General features: G+C 37.1%; 1 protein-coding gene across 1 annotated transcript in view; it reads right to left on the bottom strand.

Annotated features, from left to right (window-relative positions):
* Positions 1 to 22,879, bottom strand: part of CENPF (centromere protein F) — a 41,816-nt gene that overhangs the window by 3,534 nt on the left and 15,403 nt on the right. The window contains exons 8-17 of the mRNA XM_009646190.2: positions 21,050 to 21,178; positions 19,326 to 19,448; positions 15,473 to 15,608; positions 10,913 to 14,364; positions 7,044 to 9,344; positions 6,327 to 6,479; positions 5,077 to 5,253; positions 4,192 to 4,353; positions 2,410 to 2,572; positions 1,205 to 1,681 (exon numbers count right to left, since the gene is read on the bottom strand). Of these exons, the coding sequence (XP_009644485.1) occupies positions 1,205 to 1,681; positions 2,410 to 2,572; positions 4,192 to 4,353; positions 5,077 to 5,253; positions 6,327 to 6,479; positions 7,044 to 9,344; positions 10,913 to 14,364; positions 15,473 to 15,608; positions 19,326 to 19,448; positions 21,050 to 21,178 (7,273 nt within the window). The remainder of the gene's footprint in view (positions 1 to 1,204; positions 1,682 to 2,409; positions 2,573 to 4,191; positions 4,354 to 5,076; positions 5,254 to 6,326; positions 6,480 to 7,043; positions 9,345 to 10,912; positions 14,365 to 15,472; positions 15,609 to 19,325; positions 19,449 to 21,049; positions 21,179 to 22,879) is intronic.

The following is a 22,879-nucleotide window of genomic DNA, read 5'->3' as shown; positions in this document are numbered from 1 at the left end:
CGAGTCAGAGAAACTTAATCAATTTAATGTATTGCCAATTAACACACTTAATTACCGATTCTGGTACTGAATGAAATAAAAGCACAGAAATAAGCAAACACTTGGGGAAAACACCTCAGCTTCCCTCCAGACACCTCTCCTCCCATTTCTGGTCTCCAATAGCCTTGCCGCATGCTACACCTTCAGTGAGGTGATGGGAACACAGGAGATGGGGGTCAGATCCTTCTTGTTTTTAACTCAATTGCTCAGGCATGGAGGAGCCCACTGCCTGTAGTCCCTCTGGGGTTGTACCTGCTCCTCAGTCTCCTCTCAGCCCCCCTTGGGCTGCCCCCCAGCTCCTGCCCCTGCTCAGGCCACCATCCCCCCCTCAGCCCCATGCCCTGCTCAGTGTGATACTTTGCTTCAGCTTTACCCCTATTCCCTCCAGCCCCGGCATTGTTCTTCCTTCAGCTCAGCACTTACCACCCTTTCTTACTCACCTTTTCACATATACACAACAAACACCTCTGACTGGTTCCATTTTGGCACACAGTTTTGGCCTTTGTCCAGCTGGACCAGCCCACGCCCAGCACAGGGCAGCCCTGATGTCCCTCCTCGGAGTTCCCTGGCAGACCACACCACCAGCTGCTTGCCAGTCAGACCCCACACAGCTGCTAAGTGCCTCTTTGACCTCATGAGGAGTAATACTGAAGGAACTGTGGGGGCTGTGGAGGGAGCAAACACGACTCCATCACAGCTGGTTCTCTAGCGCTCCAATCTTGCAGCCTTTAAGATTAGGTTTGCTCCACATCTATTCTCCTCTAAGTTTCACTGAAAGGTTCAAATAATGCTTTTTAGTGTCTAGAGCAAGTCTTCTGTCAGCAAAACTTTGTTGCTGTTTTATATCATATGCTTAGCCTCTAACACATGCATCACAAGGAACTACAAAGTTGCGACTGCCAGGACCATTTAACTCTTGGAAAAACGGTAGTTATTAAACCAACATAAATGCATTACACTGGTCTAACACCACAGCTCCATAAACACTAACTTGCTGCTAACTGGCACATCTCCCATTGCCTACTTTCACCTTCCACCATTGTCACCAAAAGTGTTTGCATAGTCACCTACTCATCCAGAGTAAAACTAATTCAGCAAAACAAAAGAGAAAAAAACCACCTGCTATGCTCAGAGAATATTTGCCTGTGTAAAATGCCATAAATACCTTTTTTTACTACTTCTGGAAGCCCATCTGGCTCACCATCTGTGATCTCCTGACCTGGCAGAGTTTGACAGATATCATCCTTCCTTTTTTTTTTTGATGAAGTCTCTGGCACAGGGGATCTTGGTTCTCCATTACCTTTCCTGTTGTCTTCGTATCTCTGCCTTTTACTTGAAAGCTTAGTAGTATCTTCATCTGACCTCATCTCTTTGACAGACTGATTGCTCACTGTTAATGAGTTATCTGAATTCAGCGAAGGAGCGCTGACAGCATCACTTGTCGGCTGTTTCAGCTGAGCACTCAACAAACTGACTTGTGTTTTTAGCATCTCATTTGCTTCCTCTAGTTTATAATATTTAACAATTAGAGAGCAGTATTTCTCCAAGTTCTCATTTGCTTCTCTGGTTTTCACTTCTGCAGATTCCTGTAATTCTTCCAGTTTTAACTTGATTTCTTCTGTAGTGGCATTCTCATCAGCACCTTTCAAAGCAAAATATCATTATTCATATAACTGACATAAAAAATGAAGACATAAGAATTTATAATGCAATGGTCACACATCTTTTAATTAATTATACATGTTCTATAACTGCGTCACCACAAAAAAATAAGTGCAAGTGTATAACAAAATCAGTAATAAGTTAGACATAATAATGTGTTTGCTAAATAGAGATCAAACATGCAAAATTTGAAAAGAATCCTTGACCAGTGCATGGGCAAACATTTTCCATGTCATTTTGTAACTTCTGATCACTCAATTTTGTACCCCAACTTTCTTTAAGTATCATTTACAATACAGTGCATCTCATGAGATAAGCCAAAATACAAAGAACAAAGCATGAGAATCAGAGGGGAAAGCTTGCTGGAAAATGATAAAAGAACTCATACACAAACTTTAGTTATTAAGAAAAACACTGACATTCTTTCTTAAGTCACTTTTGACCACAAAAAGGTAATATTTAAAATATATATTCATAATTCAGAGTTGCCTGAATACTTTAAAAGAAAGAAGATGAACTAGATTTTGAAAATGTTTGACACATTTACAGCTGTAATTTTTTCTGCTAGTTAAGAATCATGCTCTGTATTAGAGCTGCATATGCAAATGAACTTTTTAGGGAAAAAAGTTTTACAAACTACTGCAGTGCTAAGAAAGCATTAAGATTGAATCTAGATTCAATTACCTTCTTCCTTATACTTTGACACAGTTAGATTTTTCTTCTTTAATAGTTCATCACATTCAACTAGTTGTTTCTGCAACATTTCCTTTTCCTGTTCCATCTGCTTACAGGATTTCATCCACAGCTGCACTTTACTGTGGGCAAATTCATTTTCCTTCTTCAGTTGCACTATAATGTTAATATTATCAGCCTACAAAATAAGAAATTATTACATCAGAAACACAACTCTTCCATTTAAACATTACAATGTCAAATGGAAGCTCAACTGTTATGCAATTTTAGCTGTAGAGCACGGTTGTAATGTATATGTGTGTTTGCTTTTTTCTGTACAACCTCATTATAGCAGCTCCTTTACTTCAGGAAACATGAAAGTCCTCTTACTAGACAGGTAAATACAGGTGATGAACTCAGCAGAAAAATAAGTATTCAAATACCAATAAGGGAGACACTCTCTGCAGATATACCAACAAATTATGAATGTTCAGACTACTGATGTCAAGACTAGCATCCTACCTATGAGAAAGCTGTATGAACTCAAAGGCAGTAGTCCTTTTTCCACCTGTTACCACTTCACTGATGTGGCATAAGAAAGTGCTGCTTTCCAGGTAACAGATTTCAAACCCATACTCTAAATTTTAAAGTGCTCTCTCCTAGTCTGAGCCTCCTTTATTTTTCTTTTCACCCCTAATGCATCTTACTAGCCCGGAGGCAAGATAACCCAGGCCTGCTTTGCACTCTAAATTCCAGCTCAAAAATACTATTCTGAGCAGCAGCAGGTCATTTCTTTCCACCCACTTCCACTGTCCTGGGCTGCTCCCTACTCATCTGGTCTGTTACTAACCCGTGTGCAAATACCACACAGTGAGCACAGCTGCAAGCCTTGTATGCTACATTTACACTACCAAGGGTACTGTTTTCTGTCACTGGCAAGTATCCTACAGGACTTTAGCATTGCACTGCTGGTATTAAACAAATTAACACCACAGTGGAGGGCCCTATGGAATAAAGAACTGTTGAGCAAGATGAATGCATTGCAATTCAGTGTTTACTTGCAAGTAAATGGAATTGACTATGTTTCTTCCATAGTGCATTTAGAAAGATACTCATTCCTGAAGTGGGAGTACAGAGTTAGAGCCAGCAATCAATCACAGACAGAAGCGGGACAAAAAAAACCCCAAGTAGATGAGAAAAATGCAGGGGAAATTAATACAGAAATTCAGTTATAGGGAGAGTTAAACTTCACCTGTGCTACTAGAAAGCAAACCAAGCACATCTAGAACTGTTCTCATCTATCAGTTGTTCACAGTATGTGGAGCTCATACTCTATCGTCACCGAGAGCAATTCTGTTTAGAGAATTACACTAGTTAATAATTGTAATGAGAATTCTATATAAAATGGAATTGATAAACTCTCAAGAATCAAGAGCAATGTATCAGGACTAATGCTTAAGACAGAACATGGTATCTTTTATCATCAAATCAATTCATAAACAGAAAATAGTGGTACTGCAAAGTCTCTTTGCGTGTATTCTAACCACATTATAACCCAGTTGCAATGTTCAGTGTAGACAACAGACTACTGTGTTTAGTATCATATAAACCGATTCTAGGTGATCTCAGTCACAGCATATGTAATACAATTTTTCTAATGTAGATCAGTAGTAACAATGTGTTCTCTGTGCTCTATATTCTCATCAGTGAAACAAAGGCTGTATCAAAGTCAAGCCAAAGCTCTGGAGCACTGGTTCCCAGTCTTACGTTTATTTTACTACACAGTGCCCTGGGTGTCATGTAGTATTTTTTTCTTACCTTAGTTTTTAGGAGTTCTCCCAAGGCTTGATTAGCTTCTTTAAGGGAATTATTTAATTCTTCTTTACTTGACTTCAAATGCTCGATTTCCAGTTTTTGTGAGCTGATAAAGTGCTCCAGCGAATTCATCTTATCTTGACAGGCCTCAATTTCTGCTTCATTCTGGAGAAAAAAAATGTGCCTAATTACTACGATACTAAAAAGGACATTTAATTGTATTTTAAAGGTGTACTTAAGAGCATATCACAGCCCACAGGTATTCCACAGCAAATTTGCTTGGTACATTTTGAGGAGTTCAAGTATACATTTTGAATACCAGAATCTTGCCTCTAAGAAGTCTGCCATTAGAAAGGCCTTATATTTTACTATAACTCTTAAATTTACTTTATATTCACAAGAATGAAAATTAGGAAATAATGATAGTAAATTGTTTGCCTGTGTCCTATTGGCCTCAAGTATGTATTCATAGACAGACACTTCTGCAGAAAAGGTGATGGCTCTTTGTATACAGCATGGCTGACAAATGCCCTTCCAACAAATTTGTCCTTATATCCTGAAGTGCTTAATCCTTCTTCTCCATTTCTACCAAAACAACCATTTCCTGGACTAAAACATACCGTTGCTTTCCCTTTTTCAAATATATAGTCACAGATAAATTATATATGCACTTAACACTTACAGAGTTGTGAGGTAAACTCACCTTTCACTGCTCGCTATATGGAAAAAAGTTAATTTAACACTTACTGAGTTCCAAGGTAGGTATATATAGAGTTTGGAAATACTGTTAGCAAAGATAATTTCTTTGGCAGGATCAGCAAAATTTTGTAAAATACATAGAAATCAATTAAAAGCTCACAGCACCATTCTTCCCATTTTCTGATTTACCTTTCGGTTTGCTTCTGTCAGAGCATCCTCATGCCTCTTCTCTGCTTGAAGTAGTCTGTCTTTGTATTCTGATATTTCTCTTTTCATTTCACTTTCTTTTTCTTGTAGTTCTTTCTGGACCATCTCCAAACTCTTAGTCAGTTCATTTTTTTCTGACATAGTTAGATGCAGCTGAATCTGTAAACAGTAATAGCACATTCTTTGATATTTAGAATTTTCTCAATGGAGAAACAGTTCACCCATTAAACTATTTGACTGTACATCTGAAACATCTTTGAATTTCCAAAACCAACTTGGTAATAAAAGTATTTAACAGTGTCTAAGCACACAGTAATCAAAGAACAGAACATCTGAACACAAAAGGCAGGATAGGAGGCAAAGGAGGGTCTTCTAAAAAGCAACATTATGGTATGATGAGTATGCAGAGTGCAAGTTTGTCAACACAAGCAGCACAGCCAAAATCAAAGCTTAACCTCTCCAAACATTGTTCCCTCTGGGAGTGACTTGAGATGTTAAGGGTCAGTTTCCTCACCCTCTTTAAGATGACAAACTTTCTAAGCATTTTCATTGTGATCGACTTTTATAACCGTACTTTTTGGACAGGTGGCCTGTATTTCCATACAGGATTTCTGAAAGTTGCAGAAATCTCTTTTCTCAGTCAAAATCCTCAACGCCACAACAGAAACAAGCCCCTGGTTATAAAATTTTATAAATAACGTTAGTAGGTCAGAGGACCACTTAAGCTAGTTTAAACATGCAATACTGTTCACAAATAAGACCTACAGTTGTCTAGATGGTAAAACAGCCTCTAAGAATTAAATATGAACAAATGAAAATTAAAGACTCTAAAACCGTTTCTTCCTTGGCTTGTCCTGAAAATACTTCAACACTACTGAAGCACTGAAAGTAGTTTAGTTTTAAAACAAACATGAAAATGTTACATTTTTTTATCTTACATCCTCAGTCTAATGACTGAATGCCTGTAGTAAAGAAAAATTCTTGGCACCACAAGATTTCTAGATATCCACCTGTAGCGTTTATACCAAGAAAACACAGTTTCAATAGAAGGAAAAGGGAAAAACTATTAACTAATCATTCTATCTCAGAAAATAACATTAAATTTTGGAAATTTGGAAGCAAGAATCTCTGATACTGTACATTAGCACAGCTTCCTTGACCAACCTCCACACATTTACTGTACTTGAGCATCTGGCCTTGAACACAGAAATAGAACACATGGAGTAACTAACTTTGTTCTTTTCTGAATGTTCTTGAATACGTTGTATTTCCTCAGCAAGCTTGTTTCTTTCTGTGGTAAATTCTTCCTGTAATTCGGAAATCTTCTGTTCAGTATCACTTAGCTTGACTTGCAGCTCAGTACGACTTTCAGTCAGTTCATTTACCTGAAATTCAATTTTCCAGAATTATTTCTAATACACATCACAACCTCCAAAGAATTTTCTTATGTGCAACAAGCAATTTTTAAGACGCGTTATTTTATTCCCATAGCTGGTCCAACTCCAAGCAAGAGTGCTAATTAGCAACAGGCTAATGCTGTTTTCACACAGCAAGTGTCCAATTGTTGTTTCACTTTCTTTTGAGCTCCCCAAGTACTTATTCTTGATATAAATCCTCACTCACCCAATACTAATTTGTCTTTCCTCTTTTTTATTCTACAGGAAAGAGGAAACTATCCTGCATTATCCTATTACTTAAACTTTTACACCTACTTTCAAGCAACCTTCCCATTCATCCTACTCAAAACAATGTTGTACTTTCCAGCTCTGTAATTTCAATGCAAACTCATGATTGCATTGAAAACATAATTTTAAAAATAGGATGCTTACTGTAAAAGGCTGAAGTTAAAGTTATTTTAAGATATAATTTATTAAGGAAGTGGTAAGCCCAGAGGGCACTTTATCCTCACTTCTAAAAAGGGAACTCTATCCTAGTGGAAACAGTATTACCTTTTTACACAAAGTGCTCTTCTCACAAACCGTAGATTCCAGTTCCTTCTCAAGGTCCTTGTAAGACGCTTTTAGAACATTCAGGATATCCGGAAAGGTTTCATTATCAGAAAAATGTTGGTCCCTCAGCTTCAACTCAGCAATCAAACTCTGCAGCCTTTTTTTTTCCTGGTGCCAACATTCATGCTCACGTTGCATGTGTGTCAGCTGTAGAGACAGCTCTTCTGTTTCTTTCACCTGCTTTTGAAGAGCACCATTTTCCTGCACCTTTTCATTAAGTTTTTGTTTACAAGCCATCAATTCTTGAGCGAGTACTTCCCTCATTTGATCCAATTTGGTATTTTCATTTTTTATTTCCTGACATTCATGTAATAATATTGTTTTATCCTGCTCAAGGTGAGCCACCTGATTGATCAAGATTTGCTCTTTTGCTCTAGCATCTGCTTCCTCCTTGCAAGAAAACTCTAATTTCTGACTTATATCTTTGAGCTCAGATTTCAGCAATGCCATAGTATTTTCAAATTCATCCTTGATTTGCATCTTTTCTTCCTCCTTTTCTTCTAACAGTTTTGCTCTAGTCAAATTTGAAGACTCTAGTTCAAGGATTCTTTCTTGCTTTTCCTTTAAATCTTTAGCCAAACACTCTTTTTGTGAGCTGAGGTCATCAATTTGTAAGTTAAAACATTTCAGCTTTTCAGTCATCTCTTCCATCTCCATTGTTAATGTTTCTGCCTCTGCTTTAGCAGTCTCTGACTGAATAACTGCATCTTCTAGATTTTTCTCTGACATCTCCAGTTCTCTTTCAAGCCTCTCTATTTTATCAAGAAGAGAGTCAGCTTTCCGTTCACTTTCTTTCAGCTTTTCAGCAACATGGTGTTTTTTCTTCTCATCAGATTCTATTTTTACTTTCAGCTTCTCAATTCCATATCGCATTTGGTCCACTTCTTTCTGTGCTGAGCTGAGTCTAGCAGCAAGTTCACCTTTTTCCATTAACAAGCCTTCCAAAGATCTGGAAAGCTTTGAATTTTCCATTTCTGATGAACTTAATTTACTCTGCATCATTTCCAACTCTCCTACAATCAGCTCTTTCTCCTTCTTCAAATCTGCTGTTTCGTTTTGGAGTTTTCCTTTTTCTAAGGCAAAAGACACAGCATCATTTTCCAAACTTTGCAGCTTCTGCAGAAGATGATCTTTTTCATTTGATAATTGATTTACATCAGATTCTGCAGTCTCAAGCAGATTTGTTTGTGTCCTCACTTCACCCTCTAATCTTCCAATTAATTCAGCAGAATCCACCTTAGTTGATTCTAGCTCTTTTAATTTCTCTTGTAGCTTCTGATACTTCTCATCCAGTTCTTTTTTATTTTCAGACAAAATATTCAGTTGTTGGCCAATATGGTTTCTCTCAGCTGTGACTGAAACAAGGAGCTCTTGAAAGCTAGAAATAGTTTTCAGGTTAACTTCCCTCTCCGTTTCTAATTGCTGACATTTTGCCTGAAGCATTTCAATATCATGCTCTCTGAACAAGGCATCGTTCTCAATATTAACTTGCTCAGATTTTGAACTCCTCTGTTCATTTTCAGCTGCAAGAAATTGTCCATGACATTCTCTCTTGATCATTTCTACATCATCCAATATGTCTGCTGCATTAGACAACCTAACTTCATATATCTCCAGCTCAGACTTCATGTTCTCAGGTTCTTTTTCTAACGAGAATACTCTAAGAGGCAATTGCTGCTCTTTGACAGAGACTGATTCCATTTTTTCCTTTATGTCACGGTTTTCTTCCTTAACAAGTACAGTAGCTTCTTCCAGTTCTGCAAAAGCTGAGCTCTTTGGAGTTAATTGTGCATTCTGAAAGTTCAGCTCTGAGTTTAACTGCTCAACTTTCATTAGTAAATCAACATGTTCATGGCTTGCTTCTGTCTCATAGATCAGCTTCACATTTTCAGCAGTCTGTTGTTTTGTCTCCTCCTGAAGTGTTTCAGTGGTTATTTGATTTTCATAGAAATCGCCTGAGCTCAAAAACATACTACTATTGGAAAATGACAATGCACTGGGATGGTCTGAAGGGCTGGTTATTTTTCCTGACATATTTCTACACTCATGTTCTCCTGAAATCTTCTCAGTATAATCTTCCATTAATCTGGCTTCAGGAGTCTCAGTTACATTTTCACACATAGAAGTATTTCCTACAGCCATTTTCTCAATGGGGATTAGTTTAGGTTTATTGTTTTTCAGTACCGAGTTCTCAATAGGCACTTCCGATTGAGAAGGACTATTGTTTTCTTGTTCAGTGTTCTGCAAGGGTTAAGAATCAATCCATTAAAAAAAGGAAAAGAGAAAGAATACATATATGAACAAAACAAGGTGAGTTTTAAAAGTTTTCTTAAACTAGTAAAGCTACTCCTCTTGTGCAAAATAAATAGATAGCATCCCTCTCTACTTCAGAACCTGCTTTCTGGAAAGGATTTACACTTATTTATACACATATGCATCTTTAGCCAAGAGGTTTTAAAGATACTGAGGGAGAAACTTCAGCCAAATTTACTGAAAGACTAAGTGCAAAGATATCACAAGCCTCCATGTTTTGGGAACATCGGTGTCTATGTGACAAAGTGAAAAATTATTAGTATCACGAGTGGGGGAAAGGTTTACTGCTCACCCTCTATTAAACACCAGAGAATCTTCAAGGGACACAAGCCCAAATCCTCATACAATCCCTTTTCCAAGTTACCACTGCCTGTGAGAGCTAAGCTTACATCTGGCGCCACCTGATGCTCTCATTTGAAACAATAAAAATTAGTAACTTCAAAACCTGAGGACTCCAAAAAAGAACTGGGTCTGAAGGCAGCACCCGAATGATCTGTATCGAGTACTTAATTTTAAAAAAGCTCCAGCTATGTATGGTAAGAAAGAGTATTTCTTTCAAGAGTCTATATATCAGTGCGGATGCTCTATGTGAATCACAAGCAACACATATAAGTGAAAGATTTTCTTCTCTGCAAAGAGCAGTTGCTCAGTGTTGCACAGTTGGCCAAAATGTAGATCTTCAAGATGTGAGAGCAGTGTTAAATTTTTAATTTCTGACTCTATGTTTGCTGAGCACTGGAGGACACTTGCACAGGACTTAATGGTCAAAACTGGAATTCTCACAAACAGAAAATGCACCTGCTAGATTTATTTTTAAGGGAAATTAGTCTAATACACTGTATGCAAGAATTAAACTGGTTTTCCTCTATTCTGAGTGAAGTTTTGATTCTGCTGCTCCCAACAATTCATTGGTTGTATGCTATCTAGAGCGCTGAAAAAAAAAAAAATACAAGAGCTCCAATATTTCTTGTTCCCATATGTATTTTGAAGGAATTCAGGCTGAAATGCAAATTAACTTCTGCTACCAGATCATTCTGTTCTGCTGCTGACAGTACCAAAAGGAATTAGAGGTGTGGAAGCAGTCCTAGTTTGCTTGTCCCATGAAGGGACGTGGGAATTGTGTGCATCTTTAACTGACTGCTAATTCAGAGACCTAAGCTTGTAAGCACAGTACAGATACATACAGTGTATGCACACCCACTAACACAGCAGGATCCACACTGACACAGACTTGAAGAAAAACTTAAGTAGCACAAAGTATTACACATCTCTAATAGACTAAACCTGTTGGTTTTGTCATCATTTGTTATTTCTCATGATCCCTGTAATGCATAAACCAGAACTCAAGGTACAGATTATTTTTCTACTTTCTCTAAAGAACAGTATTGCTTCTGTGGGACACAATTTTAAACACATTTAATTTCAAAATTTATATTTGGCTTACCATAAATCAAAAGGTTTACATATAACTGATTTGCATGACTGCAATTACTTACATTTTCAATATCTGTGCACAGCAGTGAACGAGAACTTAAATCAAGGACTTGTAGTTGGAGTCTTGCTGCTTCCAGCTCCAAAGACAGGTTCTCAGTCTGTTTTCTTTCTGCTGCCAGTTTGCACTCCATCTCCATAGTCATGTTACTCAGTTTCTGCTGCCATTCCTCCTTGTCAGACAGAGTTTGCTGTTTGAGGTGATCTATTTCTTTTCTTTCAGAAAGTATAACTTTCTTCAGCTCTTGTATTTCCTCATTTTTCATGTTCTCTTGAATCTGAAATTGGTCTTCGAGCACCTTAATGGCCTTCTCATATGTCTGACACAGCATCTGAAGTTCTTCAATTCTGCTCTCAAGGTTAGATATTCTAGGAGTAATACTCCTTGGCTCTCTAACAGAGTCAAATTTGTGATCATTATGACAATTTTCAACCAAAACTTTTGTTGCACCTTCTGGAATTATTGCTGCAGAACTGTCTGGCTGATTAATTTCCTCTGTCCATTTGCACATACCACTGTTAAAAGAATCAACCACCTCACTTACATTTATAAAACACGGACTTTCAGAAAGATCTGAGGAAGAAACCATGGACTTCGTTTCATCTAATTTAGACACCGTGTCATTTTGGCTAGAAGATAGCAGCACTCTCTCAGAATCTAGATGAGCATTGCTCAGACTTGTTGACAATGCAGAATTTTCTGCCTTCAGTATTTCAATACAAGACTGTAGCTCAGATATCTTTGAGCTCATACTGCAGTGTTGTTCATATAATTTTATATGTTCATTCTGGAAAGACAAGAGTTTCTCTCTTACTTCAGCAAAGTGTATTTTAACTTCTTTGCTGGATAATTTTAAATCTTCGTAGTCAGAACCGGGTCCAGTACTGCATTCGTTAAGTCCGAAGGCCATTTCCTTATTATCAAAATACATTCTCAGATTGCTGTTATCACTTTGATCCATAAGTTCATCAGGAAAAATAGCTTTCTCCACATTTAAATTTCTATCTGCATTCATGATGTTCTCTTTCTCCTCTGCCACTTTATCAATACCTGTGATGCTATTAGTTTTTGAGTCTTTAAATCCAGAGGCTAATACAATGTTCTCACTCTGCAACCTCTCACACATTTTCTCGAGCTTGCTCAGATTGTTTATCATTACCTGCAAAGAGGATGCCAGCAAGACTGATGAATAACTTTCATCCATTCCTCTTTTGCCACAATTCTGGGAAACGCTATCATAATTATACTCCAGTGAGTGGCCATCTTCATCTAATGCTGTAAGTGACGAATCTGAAGTTTTCAACTCTTTAACAGACAATAGTTCTTGCTGCAGTCTCTCTTTCTCTCTCACACTTTTCTCAAGTTTTACTGCCATGCCTTTTAAAGCAGTGTCCAGTTGCATCACTTCTAACCTGTAGTTCTCTAGGGAGAGTTCTCTGTCCTCAAAATCCATTTGAAGAAGCTCAAGCTTAACTTGGTACTTATTCAGCTCAACATCCTTTTCTTCGATGGACTTCCTCAACTGTTCTGAATGGAGTCTCTGTTCACAACTAAGGTCACACATTAGAGGTTCACTTTTTGTTTCTAGTTCCTTCCCCAATTGCTCCTTGTCTTGAAATGCAATGCCACATTTGTCTTGCATTGTATTTTGTGTTGCCCTGACATTTAACTTTTCCCCTCTTAAACAGTCAAGCTCCGTCAAAGGCACATGTTGGATACTGGAAAATTCTGACTGCAGTTGCTGAAGTTCTTGAACCAAGTCCTTTTTTATTTCTTCTGAGGCTATTAGTTTACATAAGATATCTTTATTTTCACTAAATACCTGTTTCTCTTGTTCTAATTTTGCTTTCTTTTCCTCAAATTCAATTGTCTGCTCTCTCAGAATGCTCATCATGTTTGCATTTTCTTCTTCCACTGACTTACACTTTGCTTGCAAAACTTCAAGCTCTGTTTTGATTTCTTCAGTTCTTGATTCAATACGTTGTCTTTCCTCCTTGTGTTTTCCAGACATTTCAGAAATTATTTCTTCTCTTTCCTTTAAACTATCAGAAATACTTTTATTTGATTCCAGTAAGGCTATTTGCTCTTGCTCCAAAGCTCTGCTTAAATCCCTAAGGGTTGCATTTTCTTCAGTAAGTTCCTCAATTTTTTTGCTATATGAGCATATTATTGAAGACATGTCCTTCTTCTCTGAATTCCAAGTTCCAGACATGAGCTTCAGCTGTCTTACTGAATCCTCAAGCAAGTTATTATTGATCTTTAAATTCTGAAGCTCAGCTTGCTGGTTTTCTAACCTTTCATTCAGAGTTTGCAGTTGCATGTCCTTTTCCTCAAGAATTGCTGAAGTTTTTTCAACTAATTTCTGACGTGCTGAAATACCTGCTTGCAAGTTACTAATGTGCTGTTTAGTTTCTGTCACAAAGCTTTCATGCATCTGTTCCACATTAAATAATTTTTCTTCTGTTTCATGCTTTATTTGCAGTAAGTTTTCATACTGCTGTTGCTGAGTCGAATTCAGCTGCTTTTGAGCCACTAATGAAATCTCAAGAGAAGAGACCTGATCTCGTAAAATGGCCAGATCCTTTTTTTCTACTTCTAGAAGAGCTCTTGCACATCCATGATCCTCAGCAATGGAGTTATTTGCTGCAAGTTGTGTATTATCTAAACCAGTTTTATCCTGACTACTTTGTAAATCAACTTCTCCATCTTCTGTCACTTCTGAAGTATCTTTTGCTTTTACAAGACAACAGATTTTTTCATATTCACCAAGCAGGTCATGATAACATTGCTCCCTTTGCAGCCCTTCACTTGCTGCTAACTGTAACTTTTCTTCTAGTTCACCAACTTGGTTGGTAAGCTGCAATATTTTACAGGACATATTTTCTATCTCTTTACAGTACTTTTTATCAGAACATTCTGCTTTCCGCTGAAGTTCATCAAAAGCTTTTTTTTGTTCTTCTAATTCTGCACTTTTACATTCCAGCATGTCTTTAAGTTCTCTAATCTCTGTGCTTTTCCTGTCACTTTCAGTTTCCATCATTCTGAGTTTCTCACTATGCTCATGATTTTTGGTTTGCTGACTTTGAAGGAAACTCTCCAAGTCATTAATATGAGTCAGCATACTTTCCTTTTCAGACTTAAGTTTATTTATAAGATCATCATTTTCATTTTTCCATTGAGAAAAAGCACTAGCTTCTTTTTGCAGTTCTTCACATTCTCTCTGTTTGAATCCAAGGAGCCTCTGCAAAGCTTCTGATTCTTCCTCCATTTTGCTTATTTTACATCTTTGTTCTTTGATATGATTATCTTTTTCCTTGAGCAGATCTTGCATAGAATCTTGATGCTTTTCCATGTCAGCTAAAGATACTTTCAGTTTCTCCAGAGAAAGGGAGCTCTCTTGTTTTTTAAATTTCTCTTCCAGTAGCTTCAGCTCTGCTTCCTGAGAAGTATTCTTATCTGTAAAAGAAAACACCATCAAACATTTGCCAGTCATTACTGGCAGTTCTACTGATAACTTTCTAGATTAAATATTACTATTTACTTTTACTGTTTTCAATTTTCATTCTAGAGCAAAGCATTACTCTCAAGTTAGATCACTGGATATAGGATTGTCTATATCACCTTAGGCTATTGGACAATATGTACTCATAGACATAGTCAACTTTCCACTCTGCAGTCTGCTGACACAAGTCTGCACTCCAAGCCAGTCAGTCCTTATTTCTCAGGTGTAACTACCTGTTGTTTCTGTGTCTCCTTTTCATCAAATTTTTATATAAAGCAGCAGTGATCAGTCTTATACTCCATTTCTGTCAAAGAATGTCTAATTCTACTCAGCCATTTTCCAAATTGTCAAAATTGTTTCCCTGCCCTGATAGGAACAGACAAAGAACCACCAAGGATAAGTACACAGCAGGGCAGGGGAAAGGCATTACGTTCCACTAGCTAGCTGGTAAAGGCTGCAAATTTTCTATATGATTGAAACCAAATCATCAGTTGAAAGGCAATAAAAAGTTTGATCATTAATTTTAAGGAGAACAGAATCAAATTCAAAAGCTTCACTTTGAAATCTTACATGAAGTTTGATGGCTGCACAGAAATGAGTGGGAATCTATCCCCTTTTTTAGCCAGATCCAGCAGAACTACAAGGTATATTTCAACTCAATTCCTGAAAAACTGTATCCTCAATTAAAAACAAACACTACAAGCAAGACTCAACTATCAATGGTTATGTAATATTTTCATATCTTTGTTTATTAAACTCTGTGGAACATATGAAAAGAATTACAAAAGAGAAGTTTTCTGATTCAAATAGGTTCTATGAAATTCAGTTTGCTGATAAGTTCAATACACTTAGATTAATTTCAAAATTGTGTAGCTTCAGGAACTGTATATATTAGTAGACAAAAATTCATTTCCATTTAGGACAAAGTCAATGTTGGTTAAAAATACTGAACCCACATTGGAAACCTTTTTACTTAATTCACAATGAAACTTACAGGGTTGCAGAAAACATATATCATTAAACATGCAACAGAACTTCTGCAAATTTAAATATCAAACTCACTTTTCATCTCTTCTGCAAAATTCTGGCTCTGCTTTAGAGACTGCTTGATCATATTTAGTTCTTCTTCAAGTTGGTGGATCTCTTGCAATTTTTTTTCAAGTTGACAGTCAAGAAGGTTTTTCTCCTGCTTCACTTCCTAAAACAAACCCAAATAAGGCAATATTTCATGTGAATTTCCAAGAAGATCAAAGAATTTGGTTCATTTAAATCAAAAGAAAGATATAACACTAGGCCCCATTAAGTCTTAGGAACCCAGGCCTAGCTGCCCAAAGCGCTGCTTGGGAATATAAACTGAACTATTCTTAACTAGTTGACAGCATCTGAGAGATGCTGCTAGTTGTCATAGTTAGCATGCCCCTTGTTTGCATAGAGCAAACTGCTCCACATGACCTGCCCCAAACAGATCGAGACAGGACAGGGCATATCCTACAAAATCTGAGTTGACGAAATTAGGCTACTTTCCCAAGCAACAAAGGAAACAAATCCCTGCAATGGCATCAGAATTAACAAGAAATGTATAGATCAGGTTTCACCTATCATCTCATGTAGAGACAAGTTCTCTTTCCACTGAACATCATCATCATCATGGCAATGCTGGTGAAATTTTCTTTAGAAGTGCTTACTCTCTCAGAGGGTTGTTTTGCCATTAATAGTATTTTTTTCCAAATAAATGGAGGGGGTTTTTGTTTAAAAAAAAAAAACCACACAAATAAAAATATGTAGCTACATTGCATCTAGAAAGCCAAATAAAAGTTCTTTTAAGGAAACTAATCCTTTTTCTCTGAACTCCTGTGCTGCTGGACAACAGATGGCATGGAACTGGCATGGCCCAATTGGAAACAGGCCGTCAATTATTCATCCGTTTACTGCTAGCAGATGGGCAGCAATTCACAAAAGGCAAGCTCAAGAAATGGAAAGGTCTGGATGAAAAAAATTAAAAGCTTGCTGGCATGGCAGGCTTGTTTTTGCAACAACACAAATAAATCTCTCTCAGAACATGATTAAAATTGTCACTGTCACTAACAGTTACCCTCCCTTCTACTCATAGCCTTCCCTACCCACAGTTTAAAAAAAAAATCCAATCACAAGTTACAATGAAGAAAGTTTTCTAGTAATCTTAACAATGATTTTTCAAAGACGTGCAAGTGTCCAAACTTCTTGCGTTCAAACCACCATAGGTAGATGCAATACAAGAACATGAACTAAGCAAGCCTGTTCATTAGAAAATCTAGGGTGATCTATGGAAAGAAAACACAGACAAGTTTAAGGAATTGAAATGGCTGAAAGGTCGAATTATTTTGATTTGGTGCCAATATTCCTAATAAGTAGCACTCAGCAAAACCCAGGAACCCATAATTTAATGGACTAGTATCTGATAGTAACTAGTCATTTACACTTTCCAAAGCTATAAGCAGAAGAAACAATTTGGTTTCAATCCAATTATCAATCTACATGTATGTTGTATTACTCAAGTTAGCCATTCTGCAATTGTCCCTTGAAAAAGCAAAAACCAAAGCAAAGCAAATTCCAGAACCTATATATAGGTAGCAGTATTATTCTGGAGTAACTCTTCACAAGGCAGTCTTACGAGCAGTTTAGGGACTGACTGACCAATTTTTCCAAGAATAATTATGGGCTTGCTTGTACCATCAAAATATAAACCGTATGCTAAGATGCCAGAACTGCTAAGCTATTGAGATATCAGCATTGCAAAGCTTAGTAGTCCTTAGACTAAGCATAACCTGTGTGTCTCACAAGTGTATCTATTTTGCGACTTTTTTGGAACACAAGTTTTTTTTATACAGTAAGGACTAAACACAGCAGTGGATTAACCAGTGGAAAACAACTGTATTCTCCACTGGGTAGTTAGACCAGTAGTGTAAGATGGTAACAATTTCCTTTTAATAAAGGAAAATAAATGCCAATCTTACTCTTGTTTTCTCTTGCTATAAACAAAATCTACTGTTAACAAAGCCTCTGAGACTTCAAAACAATTAATTTAATTTTTTGCATTATACTTATTTACAAGAGTGAGGAAGACAAGCCATGCCCTGTGTTCTGCTGACATATACCATGCCTTCTCATGTGTGAGTTTTAAAATAGAGAACTACAGTGTAACTGATCTCTTCAAATATTACTCCCCAAAATTACACTTTATAAATTGGTCATGTTCTAATACAAAATCACTGTCACCAGCTGTTCAATTGGCTGACCAAGACAAAAACTATGAAGAAAAACATCTGACTATAGATACAGCCTAGTAAGATGGATACAAGACCAGCAGATAAAATGAAGGACTCTCAAGAATGTGCAGCAAAAAAGGTATTTCCACAAATTAGATGCTCTCTAACAATGAGATCTCAAAAAACTGTATCAAATCTAACCTGACTCCATAATTTCAAAGCCAGAAAGCGCATGAGTCCACAATACCTGCTATAAACTACCTTTCTTTTTTTTTTTTTTTGTCTAAAAATATGAAATATTACATTAAGAATGTGAAGAAGCTTGATGGAGGCTTTCCTCCTCTGGGATACATTGGAAGAGCAAAAATTATCTTGATTAGCCTTACCACTGGAAGGCACTGCTTACATTTATTTACTAAATAGATTTCAAGGAGCACTATCTGGCATCAAGGCCAAGTGGCATAGAACAGACCGTATCTGTACCACTAAAGTCTTCTATTTTCCAATTTTTGCTCTAACCAAACCGCTTGCTGGGAATGGTCCCAGGCTCATGTGAACTCCCAAACTGTGCCTGGGAATTGTATGAAAGAGTGCTAGTCAGCTGGGCCAAAGCCATGCGAAGTGCTGTTCTAACAATTAACAGTGTAAATAGGCACATTCCAATAGCTGGGAATGTTCCCAGACATTGTAATCTACGAGCATGAATGTACCTAAAGTTTCACAATATACTACAGTTGTACCAACGTTTGTGCCGATCTGAACAAAACCCACTATTTTAGCTTATTCATAGAATTTTGACAGGTAAATTTTTGGCAGAAGGTATGCCAGATTGTTGTATATCTGCTCATGGCATCAGACAACAAGCAAAATAAGAATGTTTAAATAAAACAAACTGTGACATGGATTACATAGGTATTGAACTCTCTTTCTTTTCTACTTCTGATTCTCCAAATAAAGGATCAGATTTGCACTGAGAGGTCTCTAGTGGCACAACCATAACAATTTCAAGTGTAGCTGCTCTAACTGCTACCAAAGCAAAGCAATGTAACTAAGAAGACAAAGGAGACATTAAAGTAAAAAGATTTCTGCATGTGTGAATATGAGGTAGTATGGCAGCATCCAAAGACTTCTCTGAATTTATCTTCATTTGGGGGAAATTTTTACAGCAATGTATATTTGTTGGACTGTGTTTCCTTTAAGAATAACGTGGGTTTTTAAAACAGGATCTAGTAAGTCTTTGGACAAAATTGCTGAGTTTGGCAGTGTGCATCAAAGCAGTAGTCAATGATTCTAGAATTTACTTTTCAAACCAGACAAGCATTGATATATTTTTTTTTTCAGGACCAAAAGCAAGAATGTCTTGAAAAAAAAAAAAAAAGGAAACTATTTTTGATAAGAGGTAAGTACAATATGAACTAGAACCATATCAGCAGCATTACAGCAGTGAATCCTAACCACATGGCCAATTCCACAAATTGCATTAAACTACATGACGTTAGTGAAGACCTCATTTTTTGTTACAATTAAGATACACTAAGATGATCCGTAAAAGTGTTTAAAGATTGCTTATGGGAAAATACGCTATGTGAGTAAATGCTTGACACTATTGGTGTTTACAGATTGCCAATTTACATTGTTAATTCTATCAACTATTCTTCTGCACTGGTTACCTCAAAGCTTCTTGTCAAATCAGTTTCCTTAGCCTGGGCTGCTAATAAAGCCTGCTCTGCTCTGTACAGCTTCTGGGTGAGGTCACTGGTATCATGTTCCAAGCGTTGTTTCACTGCCATTACCTGTAAGAATGTTGAAAATCTACATTGTATTCACAGGCATATACAACTTTTTTTTAAGACTCCCATTCTGAAACTCCAACATCACAAAATAAAGCTACATTATTTTATCTCACCATGAACCTAAGGTTTCTTTACTGTGGTTTAGAAAATAGCTGCTTATTGCCTTTCCACTTCTTTGCCTCTGACCAGAAAGATGATATGTCTCTAAAATACATATATTTCCAGACTGTCTGAAATTGGATTAATACATTCAACTTGCAGCTACATCACCACAGTCAGTATCTGTAGGATACAAATGAGATTGGGATCATAATAGCCTTTAGCCTTTTTTCTAAGCTATGAGAATCAGAACGTTAGGATCATAACTGCACTTATTGCTCCATTGACAGATTTTATAAATACTGAACAGGTTTTAGCTCTTTCAAAATAGTCCTATAATACTCCAGATTAAAAAGCAAGAAAATGCCATTATCAGGTTAAAAAAGGCAAAAGAAAAGTCTATTCTGAGGTCATTAGGTAGTAAATTAGCTTTCTTGGAGAAAGAACTAAAAGGCACCTATTTTTCTCTCTACGAAATCAATTTTCTTCAAGTAAGCATATACAAAAGAACGTGCTTATAAAGAAAACTCCACTGAAAACATTAGACTGAATGTATTCCCATGGGCATGTGTCTAAAATAAAATAAGCCTGCAAGAAAGCTGTTTTCAGTTTTAGAAATGCTGTTTCAGTTCAGCCTGCCTGCTAATGGGGCTTCTTAATATAACTTCCCAAAACTTGTGGCCCTTTTTAGAAATTCAGTTACCTCTACCGCTTTATAGCTGCTCTCAAGAGTTTTTTGAGGCTTTTAAACATTCCTCTTTTCTGGTCACCCACTCTTCAGGCTTGTGCTGCTTTCTAACTTCCTTAAAATTGTGGTTTTCTGCCAACTAATGTGTTCTAATAGCTAGTTGCTGCCAAAGGTGTGCAAGACCTCCTTCGTACTGATGTTCCTCTTTACGCAAGCCCTGACACTCATCTGATTTTGTGGACAACCAGTTCAGGGAGTTAAACTGATAGCAAACACTTGTGCCGGTGTACACATATGCTAATTTATATATAATTTTTTTATTTGCTCTTTCAGCTCCTGTATCAGCTCTCTACAGGGTCACATGAGGGGTAGCGCTGCTAAAAAAGAAGTACCAGGAGTGCATGGCCAGGGTATATGAAATGGGGCTGTTGTTCCAAAGGGCAACTACCTGTTGATCAGTTTAGCTCTATCAAACTATACCTCTGCACGTTTTCTATGTAAGGTGTCTCTTGTGATCAGCCTGAGCTGTCCTTCTCTCAGGTTTATTTTAGCTGCACTGTTCTGCATTCAAATCTCCTTCCCTGTGGGAAGTGGACTAGCCCCAAACTTTTAAAAGCCTGTAACTCATATTTAAATACATTGTGTTTCAGTGAGAAATGGGAAATACAGAACAGCTAATATGAATTGTACAAAACATTAATACAAGTCCCCACAATTAATTATTTTTTTGTTTATGTATTATTAAATTAAGTCAGTACTGCTGAGACAATGAAATACCAGCCCTAGTAGAAGATTTCAATATAAAAAAGCCTACCTTGTCAAATTCTGCCTGCAGAGCATTGAAGTCATTTTTGGCTTGCTGTAGCTCCTGATTCAGTTTGTTTCTTATCTGGTTGCACTGCTGATCCAGTGTTTGTAAGGAACGTTGCTGACAAGAGAGTTCCTAGAAAACAGTGGCACAGTAGCAAAGAAATAAACACATAAGCACAACAAGTCTCTATTTTGGTTACTGGAGTGGTAACAACTGATTTTCACTAGCAGATAACTGCCTGCTGAGACACACTTGTCTTACACAGTGAACAACAGTTTGGTAACAACTTTGATGCACGCTACAATGGGTCACATGGGCAAGAACAGCCCTAACCTAGTTTACATCATCTGCTTAAAAACTCCATTACAGGAACATTCTTATCGCAGAAAGGGAAAAAAAAAATAACCTAAAACTAGTGAAAGTGATGGTATTAAAATTCTTTATCTTAAAGTTTCATATAAGAATTACATTACACTACAAGTGGATAAATTAATCTCTGCTATTATTTACTTACCATACTATAGGGTTAATTTTTTTCCCAGGAAAACTAAAAAACAGTCTTAAAATAATACCTAGCATGGGACTGAGCAACAAGATAATCTTACAAGGGCAGACATGAAAACTGCACAAAAAATAGTGTTCCCAAAACAGACTTCCTGAAATCTGTAGGACAATATAATTCATGTGGATCTTATAACATGCTAAGTAGGCATGCATTAGGATAAACAGCTGTAGTTGTCATTTCTCATGGGGCCTGTGCCTATGCCTTTGGACTGTGATTCTGCGCAAATTTCAGAGGTTTGTTAGGATGTAAAACAATAAGAGGTTTGAGGGTAATAAAAAGCAATGAAGGAATAAACAGGATATTTATCAGCAATAATTGCTATGCAAAAGTTGCAATATGCTGTACTAATAAATTCTAAGGTCCTTGTGAAGGGGAAAAGGCAATAAAGCTCTTGTGCTTCTCTTATTAGTTTTAGAGTATGGGCATAGTTACTTCATACAGGCAAGCTGCTTCACTAAAAGACGCAGTACCATACTGTCGCCAGTCAAACAAAACAAAAAGAAAAAAAAAAGTAAATATGCAGTGAAGGAACTAGAGCTGACATTTTCTGCAATGTGGCTCTGGCTCCAAGGTGCGTGAACCCCCTGCACACAAGTCACTGTATTTTAGTCAGTCATATCTGTGAAATGATGCCAGCACCCCTTACATTCTGCTCAAGAGCAAAAACAGCACAAGGGGCCCAAGCACTTCCTACACCAGTAAGGCATCCTGTTTATCAGGGAAAGCATGGATGAGTGTGGAACTGTCATAAACAGAAAACCCGGAAAGATCAATGTTAATATATGTGTGTACATATGTATATATAAAATTCAGCATTTTTCTACACAGAACCAAATATAGATAAGTCTGCAATTGCATTCCGACACAAAAAGGTGTCAGAAGTATTATACGCTTTAGAAGGGAAAGATGTGACACCAGCTGGGTGTCACAGTAGTTGACACTAGTAACTAATGCTGAGTAAAGTACATATTAGCTCCAAAGAGCTCTTCTGCAAGCCTCTGATCGGGAGCATTTCCTGAGCTCATGCAAAGAACCTTCAACCCATCTTTTGATTAATATAACAACTGCTATATTTGAATCTTTCAACGGACTTTTTTCATGCTATAGCTATTCAAAGATCAGTTCTTCTTATTTACCATCTAGACAAGGTTCAGTATCTCTTTGAGATCCTGGGTTAACACCTAGTCCTGGTTTCAGCTAGGATAGAGTTAATTTTCTTCCTAGTAGCTGGCATAGTGCTGTGGTTTGGATTTAGGATGAGAAGAACG

This window comes from Egretta garzetta, unplaced genomic scaffold, assembly GCF_000687185.1.
Source record: "Egretta garzetta isolate BGI_Z169 unplaced genomic scaffold, ASM68718v1 scaffold319, whole genome shotgun sequence".
Classification (NCBI taxonomy): Eukaryota; Metazoa; Chordata; class Aves; order Pelecaniformes; family Ardeidae; genus Egretta; species Egretta garzetta.
Note: the sequence above shows the minus strand (reverse complement) of the source record. Positions and strands in the feature narration are given on the sequence as shown.